The 16,539-nt window shown below is 45.5% G+C and overlaps 1 protein-coding gene and 1 long non-coding RNA gene across 6 annotated transcripts in view; one reads left to right on the top strand and one right to left on the bottom strand.

Annotated features, from left to right (window-relative positions):
• The window catches only part of LOC127035060 (uncharacterized), a 26,121-nt gene extending 11,897 nt beyond the window's left edge, over nt 1-14,224 (top strand). The window contains exons 3-4 of one of the 3 annotated variants that reach the window (XR_007769546.1): nt 13,768-13,889; nt 14,129-14,224. This is a non-coding gene — a long non-coding RNA (uncharacterized LOC127035060). Of the gene's footprint in view, nt 1-13,767 lie in introns of all 3 variants that reach the window. The other 2 variants (XR_007769547.1, XR_007769545.1) reach the window with 2 other exon arrangements.
• Nucleotides 631-16,539, bottom strand: LOC127035019 (anomalous homeobox protein-like). Of its 3 annotated transcripts, XM_050924503.1 has the most exons (8): nt 14,161-16,539; nt 13,339-13,463; nt 12,982-13,105; nt 10,877-11,063; nt 9,502-9,637; nt 8,819-9,129; nt 4,350-4,437; nt 631-1,266 (listed from the first exon to the last, which is right to left on the bottom strand). In XM_050924503.1, the coding sequence occupies exons 1-8, from the start codon at nt 14,503-14,505 to the stop codon at nt 1,248-1,250; spliced, it is 1,335 nt and encodes a 444-aa protein (XP_050780460.1). In that variant the 5' UTR covers nt 14,506-16,539; the 3' UTR covers nt 631-1,247. The 3 variants fall into 3 exon arrangements, with proteins under 3 accessions (XP_050780460.1, XP_050780461.1, XP_050780458.1); XM_050924504.1 differs by lacking the exon at nt 631-1,266 and having other exon boundaries at nt 4,346-4,437; XM_050924501.1 differs by lacking the exons at nt 631-1,266; nt 4,350-4,437 and adding an exon at nt 6,663-7,925.

Genomic DNA, 16,539 nt, shown 5'->3' with positions numbered 1-16,539 from the left:
AACTGTTAGCAGTGTACTCCTCCGATCAGAGCTGTGAGGAGCCTCAGATATTTGCCCAAAATTCAGGTATTAGACTTCAGCTGAATACAGTTATCAATTTCTATTAGAGGCCACATACTCCTGCAGTCTGAGGGAATCTGGGGCTGCACAACCCAAAAGCTGCTTTGCAAGGCACTCGGGGACATACAGGGCCTGCTTCTCCACTGCCCTGCACCTCAAGCTGTCAATGTGTACCTGCAAAATAAACGCGAAGTCAATTTAATATGCTACCAAATGAAAATGGCAGTGTTCTACATTCACTTTGTACAGGTGTAAGTGCAAGGCAGTAGCGAATCAGGCCTTCATTTTCACTCTTCTTCAGACTGTGGGATAGGCAACCATTAGGACCAGTTGCAGAACTCCTGTCCAGCTGGAGTTGGGAATTCTAAGTGTGGATTGAAAGGGTTCAGATGTCCCTACCCTCTCCATTCCTCTGACCTTCATGGGGAATTCAAGGTCCACCTGCTACTGGGCCCTGACACTCTGGCTTTCCCCATCTCATCCTCTATAATACAGTTTCGTTGGGTGCTATGAATTCTATAGTGCTCCAAAATGTGCGATCTATGGCACTATGGGATTTGGAGTGCCCCATGGGATTTGGAGTGCCCCAGAATTCACAGCACAGGTGAACTGCAGAAGTGGGAGGAGACAGCTTTGTATCAAGGCTCAGCTAGGTCCCAAATTCTCCAGCCCTAACAAACCCACAGGGCATCCACACTGTAGATGACATTTCTGAGGTTTTACTCCCTTTGAACTGAGGGACTTTTTACACAACTTCATCAACAACGACAATTGAGGGACCCAGAACCATCTTGTCCAGATACACAGTTATGAATACGGGGTGACCTGAACAATTTAACTTCCATAGAACCAGTGACTAAATACTTGCAACGGCTACGCAGTTTCAAATTGTCCCAGTTAAAGTCTGTGATCTGCAAGAACCACAGGGAGCATTGCTTTTGTTTGTTACTTTTAAAACTCTTGATAAAACTGTAGCCAAAATGAACTTGGTAACAATTAGAAAATGTCTCCTTTCCCAGTTAACTTCCTTGTGTTATCCGACTGCCTCTTTTGGCGAGAAAGGGGCAATCACTGCAGAACCGCAGACCATCACACAGAGTCTCACTGCGCGAGTTACATTCGACCACCGACTGAGAATTCAAAGAGTAGCCATGCTGCCCAGAATGTGTCGCTGCTCACGGGATCGCTTAGTGGATTCTCCAGTACCTGAAAGACAATACAAGGACCACAAGCTTCATTGTACACTTCCTTTAAGAATGCAATTACCATCTGCAGAGGAGCTCCTGTTTTCCTTCTTGAGCAGAGATAGGAGAGCACAGATGTGTGTGAGAGTACTGGGGTGACAATGGGGTATATGTACAGAGGGGGCTGAATGCAAGAGGTATTCTTGTTCCATTTCCTGAGTACTGACAGGGCAAGTCATTACACAGAGTGAGAGAGTGAAAGGGAAAAACTGTTTACCCACAATGTCCCCCTTGCAGATGGGAGAAATGTGAAAGCTCTAGCAACAGAGAGACTGTGAGCCCTGGAAATCTTAAAAAAAACTCATTCATCATCAATGTCCGAAGCTTTCCTACGCATCTGGTTCATGTTATGGCTGTAAAAAGGTCATTTTCCAAGATAAAGATCTTCATCCTGCCACTCTTAGAGGCTCAAAGGGCATTTCTGTTACTGTCTTCAGAGCTGCAGCTGCCTCCCACAATAGAGTTAACAGACATTTTAAAATATATTTTCAAAACATTTGTTCCAGCACATTATCAGTATAAGAAAAACAGAAACTGACGCAAAGTGCTCTCTACGCTAATAAATCTGAGGCCAAGATATAAATGTGACAGGTAGTTCAAAATGGATGTCAGATGGAAATTTCTTAGTTGTATGTTTATTACCATCCAATTCAGAAATGTGTCAACCACAACTCTCAGCCCATAATGAATTTCTTGCTGCCATCCTCAAGGACGTTGCAGCCTTAAAAAGCAGTGTTAAAAAGCAGGTCATCTAGTAAAGAAACTAACTCATTTGTTTTGTTTACTATTTCCTATTGCAGCATTGCTTTCTGCTTCTATAAGATGGCTGTTAAGGGGGAAAAAAATCCCTTTTCAAGGGCAGTAAGAAACATTTTGTAATGAATGTCATATCTAAAATGCTAATGACACTGGGAGAATAGTTTCAAACTAGAGATGTAAATATTGTTTTTTAAAGAACCTATTTAAACTATTCAAATATCGGTTATATCGGTTAATGGCTTGATCGTTAACAAGTTTACAATCTACCCCACGTATATATTATCTTTGTCATTTTTCAGAGGCCGAACTAGCCTAGTACTGGCACCCAAGTGAAGATTTGTGCTTTAAATATATGATTTTTGACCTGACTGGATCCCTTGAAAGCCGCTGCAGACACATGGCAAATAGGCCAGCAGGAGGGGGTGTGCAAATGGAGGCAATGAACCCCAGAGCCCCAGCCTGTACAGCAACCGCAGGAGGCCATGGGGACAGTGGGGCTGGGTGTCCAGACACACCCATGACGAGCACATAGAGTCCTGAGCGAGCATGGGCTGCAGCTGTCCGAATTGTGTGGATACGGGGCCAGGGACAGGCTGTGGCACCACGAGGCAGAGTCACATGATCACACATCGGGTCATGCCAACAGCTTGGGTGGAGTCTCATGCGTCCCCTCCCTTCCCTTCCTGGCTGGTGACAACTGAGTTGTCATAGTAACATTAGAACTCAGAGGCTGGGAAAGTTCCACTTCTGCAGCCCCATCCCATTATATGACACCCCCACCCTCAACCCCAACCCAATGTTAACTGCAATATATTAACAGTGAGACTAATACTTCTGGTTAACGGTTTAACCATTTAATATTTCATATCCCTAATTCAAACCATACAGCTGCTGTTAGAAGGTGCATACCATTTAAGCATGCACAATCTAGGGTGGTTAGCAATACACAGTTCTGTGCAGACCCCTGACAGTGTGCATAAACAGTGAGTTAAATGATATGTTATAAGAATACGGGCTGCTGGATCAGCAGCTACAGTGACATATGTTTAATTTAATGAGGGTTGGATAAGCAATTTACGTGAAATAAAATCCCTCTCTAGTACTTGGTGGACACTGCCCAGGGAATTGGCTTCTGACAACTTGCCTAGATTGGGTTTGGAGACCTAGGGGCAGAGGGGCGTCTCTGAGCATTAAAAGGAGAAGAATTGCTAGGACATGAATCAACATCTTTAATATGCCACCAGGAGCTAATCCTTCCTGAATGCCTACTGGACTCTGTGACTGAATAATGGGACTGAGCAACAGGGGATTCCCCATAGCAGGCTTCTCAGTCAGAAACCCAAATTGCTGATCAGCTATTCCCATTTCAAGGATTTGCCTCTGAGCATGCAAAAGCCAGTAAGCAATGGACAGCACTGAAGGAGTCTATATTCTTCCTAGGAAGAAATCTTATCACACTGTAAATATCCTGAGATTACAGGCAGTTGCCCTAAATATCCAAGTCAATGTACATGAATGTCAGAGCCAGGCTAGCCTGCCTTACGCAGGGATCCAAGACCTTTAAGGGACACAGGAATCAAGATAATAGTAAAGGAGAAAGGAGAACACTAGTCACACCTGCCTCAAAAAGAAACACTCCAAAATGTACCAATATCTTCACTTTCTTTTATAGGATGGGACATGATGTCATGGCTGAGGGAGGAGCTAAAAACAAAGAGATAAATCCCACCTGTACTGAGGGAGAAAGCCAGTGGAAATTAAACCTTAGACAGTCAATGCTCAATCTCCTAAAGAAAATGCCACCTTGTAGAAGGCTGTGGCTGGAATAGCTAGGTGGCTCCCTTGCAAGGAAGGCTGGATTTTCTGAAGAGCTCAGCTTCTATACGGAGTTCAGCACCCTCTTTCAAAAGAGCCCAGCACCCAACATGTACTGAACGCGCTGAGCTCTTCTGAAAATGAATCGGAATTATGAGTGCTCAGCATCTATCAAAATCAAAGCACTAAGTTAAGTGCTTATACCAATTTTGGTGACTAATTTTAGGCAGCCACATTTGAAAATGTTGGTCAGGGGAGGGGACCTACCTCTGGCGGGAGAGCCTGGAAATAGAACACTTGCATGCATTTTTTCAGCACATCTTAATAATGTCAGCAATGGGATATGCTGTTGTTACCTATCCCATCATGATGATCCTTAAAGAAACCCCCTAGTTTCTATGTCACGTCTCCATCTGGAGAGGATTACGCTCTAGATGTCTCTTCCTTTACAGGTTGGGTGCATTCTCTTACCTGGCTGTGTCCCAAGGCCTGGATTTCCTCCAGATGGAATGTGGAAACTGGTGGGCACTGGGATTTGCCAAGCACAGCCTGAGGGGAACTGGAAAAAACATCAGAACAAGTTAGCTCAAATAAGAACCTGGGACCTCCTTGTGTTCCTTTTGCAATTATGCACCATCCACCATTTACTTTAGCCTCCCAGCGACAGGTCTGGAGGAACATTTGCAGGAGAAGGTTCTGTGCACATACTGGTGAGCACTACATAAACCCACACCCCCTCTCCACCCTTATTAGAATGATTAAACAGATCCTGCAGTGAGAGCATTCTCACTGCCAGAAGTGCTGAAGAGGGCTGGCACATAGATTCCAGATTTTGCTTATGTACCCAGAACACACACTACAGCAAGGAGACATCTACCAAGGATTGTGACTATCTTGGAGTATATGATAAAAACAATGATTTTAGAGTCAAAATACACAGCTTTTGGAACTAACCAAAACATCCTCAGTGCTGCCTCTACAGTCTTTCAAGGCATCTAGCGGAGAGTCTCAGATCTCAGCCTGCAGCTTGCCTCTCATCCAGACTTCACATCTGGGCTTTCCCAAAGGTCAGAACAGAAATGCTGGCTACGCACAGAGACACAGGTGCTAGGCCAAGGAAGGAAGAGGCCTGGCAGAGGGGATGAACGCATCTCTCCCTTTCTCTCAATAACCATCTCAAAGTCTCAGAGGTACATCCAGATCCTGCCTGCTGTGTTAGCAGCACTGTCCATCCTGCTCCCAGCAACACGCCTCACTGTCACTTGGCTTACAGCAGATGCAGAGCAGAGGACCCATTGCTAGAAGCATTCCCAACAGTCTGAGTTAGGGTCCCAACAATGCAGACAGCATCCACAATTTGCAATGAGCATCGAAGCATTTGTACATCCTAAACCAATATGCTCTCTGTAAAATCCAGCTTTCTTGCTTCATGAGGGTGAATGGGCTTTTGTTTCAAATGCCCATCACTAGGAAGTTTTGCTCTGCATGAATCATGAACTGTGCCAAATTTCACCCACTTCAACCAGAGGAGGAAGGAGGATACAGCAAGGTTGGCCATTGCTTGGGGCCCCACACTGAGTCACAGTTTACTTGCTGGACACAACTCGTCCCTCCCAGCAGCATGACCAGATAGTCCGATTCCTCCCCCACACTCCTTCCTTGCACCCCTGGGCCCTGCAAATCACAAAGCCGGATCTGGATACAGTTCAGGGGCTTAAAACAGACTATGAACAGATGCAGAAAATCTACTGGAGTTGTTCTAATGAGCTTTCAGGCTGAGTCCAGTCAGGGTGAGCTCCTTTACAATGAGACAGAAGCAGACTGAGGTTCCCTCGGTTGAACTGTTAATCTGTCCCTGTAACTGTCACCAACCAATAAGGGATAGAGGGTGATCTGGTAGTGAGAGCATGTGGTTGGAAGTCCATTCCAGGCACTAACAGCATTTGACCTTGGGTAATTCATGTCCCTCTCTAGGCCTCATTTTTCTCATCTGCAAAGTGAGGACGATGCCATTGACCTGCCTTACAGGGTGTTTGAGAGGCTCCTTTCATTAATAGCCGAGATCCTCATATGGAAGGAGCCAAGTGCAATATTAGTATTCATTACTGTTGTTCTAATTGGGTGGAAGGAACCGGAGCTTTTCCTCTGAGGCAAAGATTAGCTGAGGTTACAGTGGCCCAAAAGCACAAAGATATTCCCCTCTCACCATTGGGCCAGATGTCCACTGATTAGAGGTCTAGCCCATACCAATTAAGGACAATCCTCTGTGGCTTCCAGTCTCCATGGGTAACATTTTCAAAAGCATCTAAGTGACTAACGATCCCCTAAGTCCCACTGGCTTTTAATGAGACTCAGGTCCCTAAATGCCTACGTCACTTTTGAAAATTCTACATCTTGTGCCAATTTCAGGACCCTCCTGGGAGAAACTGAGGTAGGTAATAAGTCAATGTACAGCAGTCTCAGCAGGGATACGAGAAGAAGAAACTAACTCTGTCCTCATGACTAGGTGTCCTTGCAATCAGCAAGGGTTACCACTGCCAGGAGTATGATAAGGAGGGATGGCATGCAGCTTCTTGACATTGGTTATGTACCCAAGTCACATACTGAAACAAGGAGACATTTACCATATATTTCCCCTAACTGCAGAACATATTTAAAAAATAAATATGATTCATTCCAGAAACAGAACATATGGTTTTAAATCCAGCCAGAACGTCACCAGCAGCTCCTCTATGATCCTTCTTGAACGTTAGTTGCTATTTAAGACTGTGTGAATCCCAGAACTCAGCCTGCAGCCCTGCCCCATTGTGTCTATTACAATCCCCAGGCCTGGGCAATCCCAAACCACCCAATAAAGGATATTTGAAATGCTAGTTCTGGCATGAGCTGCAGGCACCAGGCCAACTGGGGAAGACAGGAAAAGTATCAAGATGTTTCAGCAGGGGACTGGGAATGAGAAGTTTTGAGTTCTATTCCCACCCCTCACACTGACTCCCTTTGTGCCCTTGGCAAGTCACATAACCTCTCCATGCTTCAGTATCCTCATCTATAAAATGGGGATAATAATGCTTACCTACCTACTAGGACTTCTATGAGAATTAATTACATAGTGTTTGATAATGTCATTATTACACAAACGGTAAAAAAAATGGAGGAGAAGGGCTAGGATAGGAGGTTGTTGCTTCTATTTTGTCCTGCAGGTCAGCAAACAAAAGCAACTTCATGATATTTGCTCTGTGGCATCTACTGCTATGTAAAATCATGATGGTACCAGGACATTTTTGTATCCCATGAGCTGCAAAACCTGCAGGGGGAAACCTGCAACAATGAAACATCTAGTACAGACAGAAACTCTGGCACAGAAGGAGACAGACAGCGCAGCTGGAGTTCAGGGGCTGCCACCTCTGATAGCCTGCTGTATGGAACAAACTTGTCCTGATGCTGTGCATCTCCAAAAGCTATTTCAGGTTGATTCACAGGCTCCATAAATCCAGCTGTCAGGATTGAGGATGGGCCCATCACAGTCAGGATGTGTGGCATCCACTGTTAGAAACAAGCTGGGCAAGCAGTTCAGGTGCTGAACCCAGTTCAGATGGGGGTGGGAGGGATGGATTTGTCCCTTCTTTTACAAGACTGAGGGCCTGATTCTCCTTTGCCCTGCACCACGTGGAGCCATTTATGCTGCGCACAGTGAGTGCAATTATGTAGCATTTCACACCACTGAGCACAGATGAAGACGTCAATACAAGTCCAGGGCAGTGGGAGAATCAGGCCCCCAGAGTGGGAAGTATCATCATACTGCTCCCTAAGCCTTACTCAAAGGCAGGGAGGCTGGAGACCAGGGAAAGGACTGATCACAGACCTCCATTCTCAGTTGTGTCCTCCGCTCCCGTTACCTGTGGGGAAGAATGGCTTCCAGGGACCCTAGCTGTCCTTCTCTAAGCACGAAACTTTCAATCTCTAATTCTGCCTGGTGACTGATGCTTTCTGAACTGGCCTCAATACAGCCACCTCGAGGGACCCTGCTCATAGAAGCTCTGACACCTGCTGGAGTAAATGCCAATGTTAAGAGAGCTGCAGATAACAAGGCTCAGCCCACAAACCCAGCCTTCCTCATCAGAGGCTGCATGACCGACGCACCACAATCCCACACCCGCAATTATGGCCAGCCACAGTAATTAGCTGGCACCTAGCTGCTGCACAACTGGCAGCTCCTCTCCCCACCTTCTTCCATCCAACTTCCCTTCTCGGCTCTGGAGACATGAATTAATGTGTCCAAATGAGACCATTCCAGAGAAGGGGGAGAAGACAAGGGGAAGCTGCAGGATCAGTGAACTACATAGGGTGAGACAGGATGGAGCAAGTGAGAAGGCAGGGGAAAGGAAGGGAGAGGTAGGAAAGACGAGGCGTTAGTAAGGACAAAAGAAAGTGAAAAAGGGGGTGCTTCTGAAGGACTGATACTCTCTGCTAGCAGGAGGGCTTGGGTACCCTGGAGTGACACACAGCCAGGAGGTGAGTGCCTGCTGAGAGGGATTGCCTAGCCAGTGCCAGGGCAAGCAGCACTCGGCTGTTGAGAACCAAGGGGGTTTAAATACTTAAAAGCCAGCAGCCGAGTAAGGTGAACAGCAAACAGCTGAAGGGAGTTGGCCAGAGGAGTGGCTAAGGAGTAAGTGTGGCTTCATAGAAGTGGCTGGAGGGCCAGCAGCCTGAGCAAAGAGGTACAGGGGTAAAAATAAACCCAGGTCAAGTCCAGTGGTCTAGATTTTCAGACTTGCTCCCTGACCTGTTGGGAGCAGGACCCAAGAGCTCAGGTTAAGCCCAGCTACCCTGCTTGTCACTAGACAGAGGAGCTGCTGATGGAAGCAGGAAGGTCTAAGACAAAAAAAATCAAGCAGTTTTCAAACCAACAATGGCTCTGAACAGAGGGCAGTTCCACTAACCTGCTGTACCAGGGCTCCACAGAGGGCACTGACTGCTTGCACCGGAGACCGCTTCTGCACTAGTAGTTGGCTGCCTTGCGTCCAGATGCTCTGTTTGGAAGGGATGTGAGCCACAGGAGCACAGGACAAAGTTCTCCAGACAGGGGCTAGTGGCAGTGTAACTTGACATCTGTCTGGTCTCCATGGTGGCAGAGCTAAGGCTTATTCCATGCTCAGTCTTAGTGCAGAAAGCTGCTGGCTCTTCACTGTTGAGAGGAGTCACTGAAGTTTTAGTAGACCTCATTTCCTGTAACTCACTGCTCTGCAGAAAGCTGTAGCGATACAGAGAATGAGAGGCTTGACTTTACTGCTCTACTAAGAGCATCATCATATCTTAATGGGAGAGAGAGCTGCTCAGTACCTAAAGCAGCTCCACCCCAAGCCCCTTCTCTCCTAGAAAGGAGTCACTGCCCACTGAACCCCAGAGCACCAGTCCAGGGGGATGGCGAGTCTGTGCCAGCTGCTCAGAATGGCTGAAGCTGATTTGGGGGTACTGATCACTCCCATCTATGAAAGGAGTCAAGGCTCCAAACTGGTCTCACTGGGCACTGCCAGCTTGATGGGAATGTTAGTCCTGTGCGGGAGGTTAAAGTCACACAATCCCTGCACTTCTGCTAAAATGATGAGTCTCCCTCATACATCACCTGGGTTCCAGCAATTCTGAAAAGGTCTCATCAGCAGAACAGTCCAGACCCACAGCTGACTGCTCCCACCCCGGACCACAGGGTCCAAGGGTAATAATCTCTTTCTGCTCTGAGCCAACACCTGCATGAAATGCCGCTGCAAGACATAGAACAGGGCAGGTGACACGAGACTCCTGGGAGCCCTAGGGTCAGTACAGCTGTGACACCGAAAGTAAACTAACAAAGGCTGCTGCTAGTGGGCAAATACAACCAGGCTCTCCTCATCGTTATTAATGACTGAATTCTGGTTATGACCCTGGAAGGGTGCAATGGAAATGCTCAGGTTTGGTACTGAGTTTTACTGGTGTGAATTGCGGGTCCAGGGTCACATGTCTGCACTGGGCTACCCCACTTATTAGCTTGCGGAGCAGGATTCCTCTACTTATAAACTATTATTTTGTTGCTAGCAACTCTTAGTATTCATGACCAAGATAGGCACTTTGCATCCAGTCCAACCTTGACAAAACATTTCGATAGCATGAGAGATGTAGGTGCAAACCTTCGGATTTTCACTTGCCAGGTTGGTGAAGGACAAGACATTAGGAAAGTGACATGCTACATCCATGGAGGTGTGGAGATGGAAGGAACCAGATGCCAACTGCACCAATGCATGAGCACTGTCAAGTGCCATGACAGCTGCTATACCCTCTCCAGAGTGGTGTCTACCATGGTAACAGTTAGATGCAGCATTAGGGAGCAACTCTGCAATAACCCTTTTGACACCCACTGTGTCAACAATGCCCAACGGGAATAGAGTGCTGCCCTCATTGCAAGGAGGAGGTGACTGATACAAACTCCCTATTTCCACACACTGATGGCTAAGGGGGGTTCCAAAGAGGATGGAGCTAGGCTGTTCTCAGTGGTGGCAGATGACAGAACAAGGAGCAATGGTCTCAAGTTGCAGTGGGGGAGGTCTAGGTTGGATATTAGGAAACACTATTTCACTAGGAGGGTGGTGAAGCACTGGAATGGGTTACCTAGGGAGGTGGTGGAATCTCCATCCTTAGAGGTTTTTAAGGCCCGGCTTGACAAATGCCCTGGCTGGGATGATTTAGTTGGTGTTGGTCCTGCTTTGAGCAGGGGATTGGAATAGATGACCTCCTGAGGTCTCTTCCAACCCTAATATTCTATGAGTCTATTATTCTAACAGCGCAAAAAAGAGGCCTGTGTACCAGAGCATAATCCTGCCATGTCTGCTTGATTCAGTAATGCTGAGTTACTGATCCCAAGGAAGCAGGGATAGCTAATAATGCCCCTCTGTTTATCATGAGATGATCCTAAAACAGGCTTCCTTTTGCCTGGACCCACATCCCAAGCCCACTGGGAGGAGACCAACCTGCAGCTTGTGGAATGCAGGATCCACTGTCAGGCTGATGTTTTGCTTGGTGAGTTGAAGGCTCCTCATCGATTGAGCTGATGAGCTTCTCCAGCCGACTGAGCCGCGTTTTTTGACGACGACGGTAATTGGCAAACCAGTTATAGACCTGATTTGGCTGCAGGTTCATATCCTGAGCCAAACCCTCCTGCAAATCCAGGTAACCAGGGGAAAAAGAATAAACCACATCCAAATAACCATGCTCGTCCCTCCAGTTTCCAAAAGCGATCAGACAATATGAGCTTCCAGACCCTCATGCAGGTTTTTGGAAAAACATGCATGGCTCCCACTGATTGATCAGCTCATAAGGAGGAAGAGAACAGAAAAAGTTAACTCTCCCTTTACATCCTATTTGAGAAAGGTAACCCCAAGAATTCCAATGGATTTTTGCCTTATTTGTAATTTAACTGATATAAATAACCAACTAATGGAAATAAGCAAACTTTTAAAGTGAAGGTAATTTACTATTGCAACATAAATTATTGGGCTCAATGTAGGAATCACTGGGTGAAATTCTATGGTCTGCCTTATGCAGACTGAACTTTCATAATGGTCGATTCTGGCCTTAAAAAATAATCTACAACAGGTTTTTAAAATCTCCTGTGTATCTCTTTAAAATCTCTACATTAAGAGAATATTTGATTTAAACAATCTAAAGTCCAGAAATGCCACAGTTAAGGTTGCACATATAACCTTTACTCTTCTCCTTTGTATATATTCATTACTATAATCTTTCTTTAAATGAGCATAGATTTCTTAACTACAGCATAACAATTTTTTTCTATGTTAGATACATGTGTAGCATCTTGTAATATATTTTCATACTTTTAAATTTACTATATTATTATTGTGATAATGAAACTATGTCTTTACTGATTTTGGCTATTCATATAATAGATTTTTTTCTCTCTCAAGTAAGTAGTTTAATAATTTAGTCAACACACATGTATTATATATTTTCTTTTCAATCAGAAGGGCAACCTTCCTGGGGTGTAATTCAGGGAACTAGGAAGTTAACTACAAGGCTAATTTAGTCACAAACTTGGGGGCCTTATACATGCTAGCAAATTTCACTATTATTCTATGTTGTTATATTTTATCAGTAGAATACTGCGTACGAATAGCTTGTCCTGTGCATTGCATAAAATAACTTTAAGAGACTCAAAGCAGTACACATGCACATATCTAAGGCTGCAGAAAAATTATTATATTAAACTACTAGATAAATTACATGATCATGTATCATAATGCCAACACACAACAGGACAACGTTATGGTCTAGTGTGCTACTTTCCACTGTCATTTCCTGACTTAAGTACTTAACTGAGCAACCGTAGCATTCTCTCAACACAGATTTTTGTAAGTTGCTGCTGTTTTAATGAAAAATATTTTAAAAAAAATAAATTTCACAGTGCAGAACTAAGCTAATCATGCCCAGAATAACCTGTTCCCCACACACCTTGAAGGAGGGAGCACCTTCAGTGAAGATTTTAGGAGTGCTGCAGTTTTTACCTTATAAAACCCACTGAATCAGACAAGGATTCCTGCCAAGTCCTGGCTCATCCAGAGGGTACTTTCACTACATTTGTCTCTGTCCAGCTAAGCTAGATGCATATATGCACAGGGCTGACTATCTTGGCTGCAAACTTTACAAGTCTAGCATGAAAACTCAATGTACTTTTAAATGGGTTATAACTCAGTCAAATCACAACCAGTTAGCACCAGAACACCTACAGTGCTTCTTAGTGAGAGCTATTTCCCTGCCAAATTTCACCCAGCCATTTCCACACCTACAGCTGTTAAAACACTATTATAACAGGGAAGACTTTTTCTCCCACTTCTTTGCTCCACATAACAACTGAATTTATTTTGCTTAAGCTTAAACAAAATATTAAAACGCCCTTTGGGCAACGATAAAACATGAGAAACTTCAGTCCAAACTGACTGAAACAAGGGATTAGATTGGAAACATTTAGGTTGCCTTGATCACAGTATTTGCTGCTGTTCCTGGGCAAGGCAACATTCAGCAACAGCCTGAGTAACACTGTGGCATATAGCATCCATACCCGCTGATCCTTGTTTGGATTCATTGTCACGTTTGCAGCAAATCTGTGCAGCTTTTGGCGCACTTTTTCTGGATAGTTTCGATTCTTTATGCCTTCAGGACACAGGGAAACTGGTGGAGGATTCCTGTGCAAAAAAGGAAGTATAATCACCAAGGTCCCAAAACTGTGCCTTTAAACTCAACGGAAGTTTTGCCATTGACTGCAATAGGAGTAGGCCAAAGTTTCAAGTTAACGGTGAAACCTGTTCCCCAAGAAATGTCCATCTTAGGATGCAAATACAGCCTTTCAGTTTCCATCCACCACACCCCCAAATCACAGTAAAAGGAAGAGCACCAGATCATCCCACTGCCAAGGTACCTCTTCCTGCACCGGAATTTCTGCACCGGTGTCAGGGAATCTGTGTGGTGTTTCTCCATGACTTTGTGGTAGTGGATCTCATTCCAAAGTTGCAGCAGCTCCTTCTTCTCTTCTGTCCTGCAACACTAAGACAATGGTAGGGCTGAGCACTCCCTCTCCAGACAGTCAACCAATGACTTTTACAGGGGGGAAAAAAACCTCAGCATCCTGAAATGTACTGAAAGGGATTCAGCTGAGTTGGCGGCATGCCCCAAAAGTATGAGTCTCTTGCATGGCCCACTGTTGCTTCTCAAACCTGCACAGGACAGCTCGTGCCAGAAAAGAGCTCATTATGCACCTATTGCCTTTTTAAAAAAAAATGGTGAATTTAGTCCTGGTGAATGGTCCTAAGCCGACAGCTCCGGAAACTAAAGTCTCTTCTCTCCACAGAACACACACAGCATGATCACTGGCAGCCCAAGCTTCCTCACACCATCCCACCCATGGGCTCAATCCTACAAGGGGTTGAGCACTCAGGACCTGATTCAGCAAGACACTTAAGGATGTGGTTGGTAAGCTTTAAGCACAAGAAGGATCCCAATTCCAATGGGAACTGCACTTGTGAGGTCCCTGGAGTCTTTTACATTCCAAAAATTGGTTTTTTTACTAACAGATGTTTTGTCCATGATTTCCCTACAGAGCTCAGCACTGTGTACCCCTCCCTCAAACTGTTGCTGTAACACTGATGTTCTGACCCCTGACAAGTATGTTATCATAGCGTGTCTAACACCACTTCCTACCCTCCCTGTAGTTTCACTGAAGTGACCAAGAACACAATCCTACCTCCAGGAGTCTGCAGGCTGTGTCATGCTGACCTCTGTGGATATGGACAAGCACACAGGCTCGGACTACATTGATGTTGGTGAGGAAATATTCCTGAAGCTTGCACCCCATCATTGCCTCAACCAGCTTCTCCAGGCTGGGAGACATGCTCTGAAGATCATGGCAGAGCTGTCCTGCTAGATCCAGCAGCTTGGCCTGCGGAGGGTCCTTGTTTTTATTTTTATTAAGCAGCGCCATGAACCGCTTCATGCTTACATTCCTCCGGACACCTCTTCTATGCAACAGAAAAACAGCATCTGATGTTTGAGCTGCTAGACGAACACGCCTCTCCCAATCAAGACACATTGCTAGCTTCTAATTATGCCTTATACTATATGTTAAAATACTTCGCTGCACTTCTATAGCACTTTCTACCTGAGTTTCTCAAATTACAAAAAGTAATTAAGCCTCTCGATCCTCCTGTAAGACAAGCAGCATTCCAGGTTTGCAAGTGGGAAAACTAAGGCACAGATAGGCGCAGTGACTTGCCCCAAACGACAAGACAGAGGAACACTTTGTCATCATCCGACTTAGAGAGCAAAAGCCCTTTCTTGCTAAAATACAGGGCAAATGAGCATCCGTAAAAGTCAGAGAGAGCTATACACTGAATACGTGGGATCTTTACAATAATTATTTATAAAAATGCTCCTCCCCCAAAACACTCAGTCTGCTACATAATTATAACCACCGACCAGGTTGTGCAAAATCTAATTACCTAGCAGAATGGAATAACTAAAACCTCAATCTGGATAGGTGAGATCAAGTTACTTACTGCCCATTGGAGCATATAAAATTCTACAGTGCAATAAATTACAGGGACAAGTGACCTGTAGCTGATTCACTGGTCACTTGTATTCTTGTAAATGCCATCAAGTGGTAACTGCTCTGCACACTGGACTCTGGAAGGGGTACCTAAAGAATTAGCCATATATGCTCCTCTTGAAGGACAGGATAGAACAGTGGTTCTCAAGTTGTGGGTTGGGACCCCAAAGTGTGTCACGAACCCATTTTCATGCGGTTCCCAGGGCTGGCGTTAGACTTGCTGGGGCCCAGGGCCAAAGCCCGAACCTCACTGCCCAGGTTTTGGCTTTGGCCCCTCCCCCCAGGCAGCGAGGCTTGGATGGGGACTCAGGCTTCGGTCCCCCTTCCTGGGGTCCTGTAGTAATTTTTGTTGTCAGGAGGAGGTCACAGTGCACTGAAGTCTGAGAACCCCTGGGGTAGGCTGCAACTGGCTAAGAGACAGAGAAAGAGTTTAGCTAAGTAGACTAGACCAGTGGTTCTCAAAGCTGGTCCTGTTGTTCTGGGACAGCCCCTGGCAGGCCGGGTTGGTTTGTTTACCTGCCCCGTCCGCAGGCTCAGCCGATCGCGGCTCCCACTGGCCACAGTTCGCCGCTCCAGGCCAATGGGGGCTGCAGGAAGGGTGGCCAGCACATCCCTCTGCCCGCGTCGCTTACCGCAGCCCCCATTGGCCTGGAGCAGTGAACCGTGGCCAGGGGGAGCTGTGATAGGCCGAACCTGTGGACACGGCAGGTAAAAAAACAGGACCGGCCTGGCCCACCAGAGGCTTTCCTGGAACAAGCAGCAGACCGACTTTGAGAACCACTGGACTCGACCATATGGGCAAGTCATCCATTGCTGACCCTCGGGCTTTGCCTTCACTGCAGAAAAGGTGAGGTTTTGCATCAAGGTGGCCATCTCACTGTATTACTCTAGTGGAGGTAAGGCACAGGTAAGTTTTTACCTTGATGGAGCTGGCAGGGGTTGATCTCAGGTTTCACTGAGGTGAAAACTTCAGTCTGGTCTCCACTAGGATTTTACATTGAGTTAATGACATTGATTTAAGCACACACTTTTTAATGCAGCGAAGACAAAGCCGGATGCCTTTTCTTGATGAGAAAAAGGGTGCATTTTTAAATTTGTTAACTAATCTGTGTTAAAATTCTAGCAAAGACAAGGCAGTTGCAGGTTTTAAAACATATTAGCAGGTCAAGGTAAACCCGAGCATTTAATCATTGTTGGCCCATGCTTAAGTCTTCTCCATCCCCTTCCCCCCTCATTTTTATTCAAATAATGCCTTTATTTGGCTGCTTAGTATTAGTTTTATTTTTAATCTGTTTCTTGAAGATTAGGGAATTCTACTGTAGAATTTACCTTGACTAGCTAAACATGAGTTAAAACTACAACAACCTTGTCTTCACCAAGATTTTAACACAGGTTAGTTTAACATGGGTTAACAAAGCACTTTTGTTTTCTAGTGAGGACAAAGCCCTAGTTGCATTTGCAGTGGTTCTGAACTGGGAGTCCAGTTTTCATTTTCAACCTCAAGTCAGACAGGAACAA

This window comes from Gopherus flavomarginatus, chromosome 15 (assembly GCF_025201925.1).
Source record: "Gopherus flavomarginatus isolate rGopFla2 chromosome 15, rGopFla2.mat.asm, whole genome shotgun sequence".
Lineage (NCBI taxonomy): Eukaryota > Metazoa > Chordata > Testudines > Testudinidae > Gopherus > Gopherus flavomarginatus.
The sequence above is the reverse complement of the archived record's forward strand: the minus strand, read 5'-3'. Positions and strand labels throughout refer to the sequence as shown.

What these genes read in the sequence shown, in the direction of transcription:
- LOC127035019 (XM_050924501.1), bottom strand. Translation starts at nt 14,505, where the DNA reads ATGTGTCTTGATTGGGAGAGGCGTGTTCGTCTAGCAGCTCAAACATCA. An exon ending in ATCCAAACAAGGATCAGCGG is followed by an intron (nt 11,064 to 12,981) that starts GTATGGATGCTA and finishes CTGGATTTGCAG; the next exon opens with GAGGGTTTGGCTCAGGATAT. An exon ending in CTGCATTCCACAAGCTGCAG is followed by an intron (nt 9,638 to 10,876) that starts GTTGGTCTCCTC and finishes TATGTCTTGCAG; the next exon opens with CGGCATTTCATGCAGGTGTT.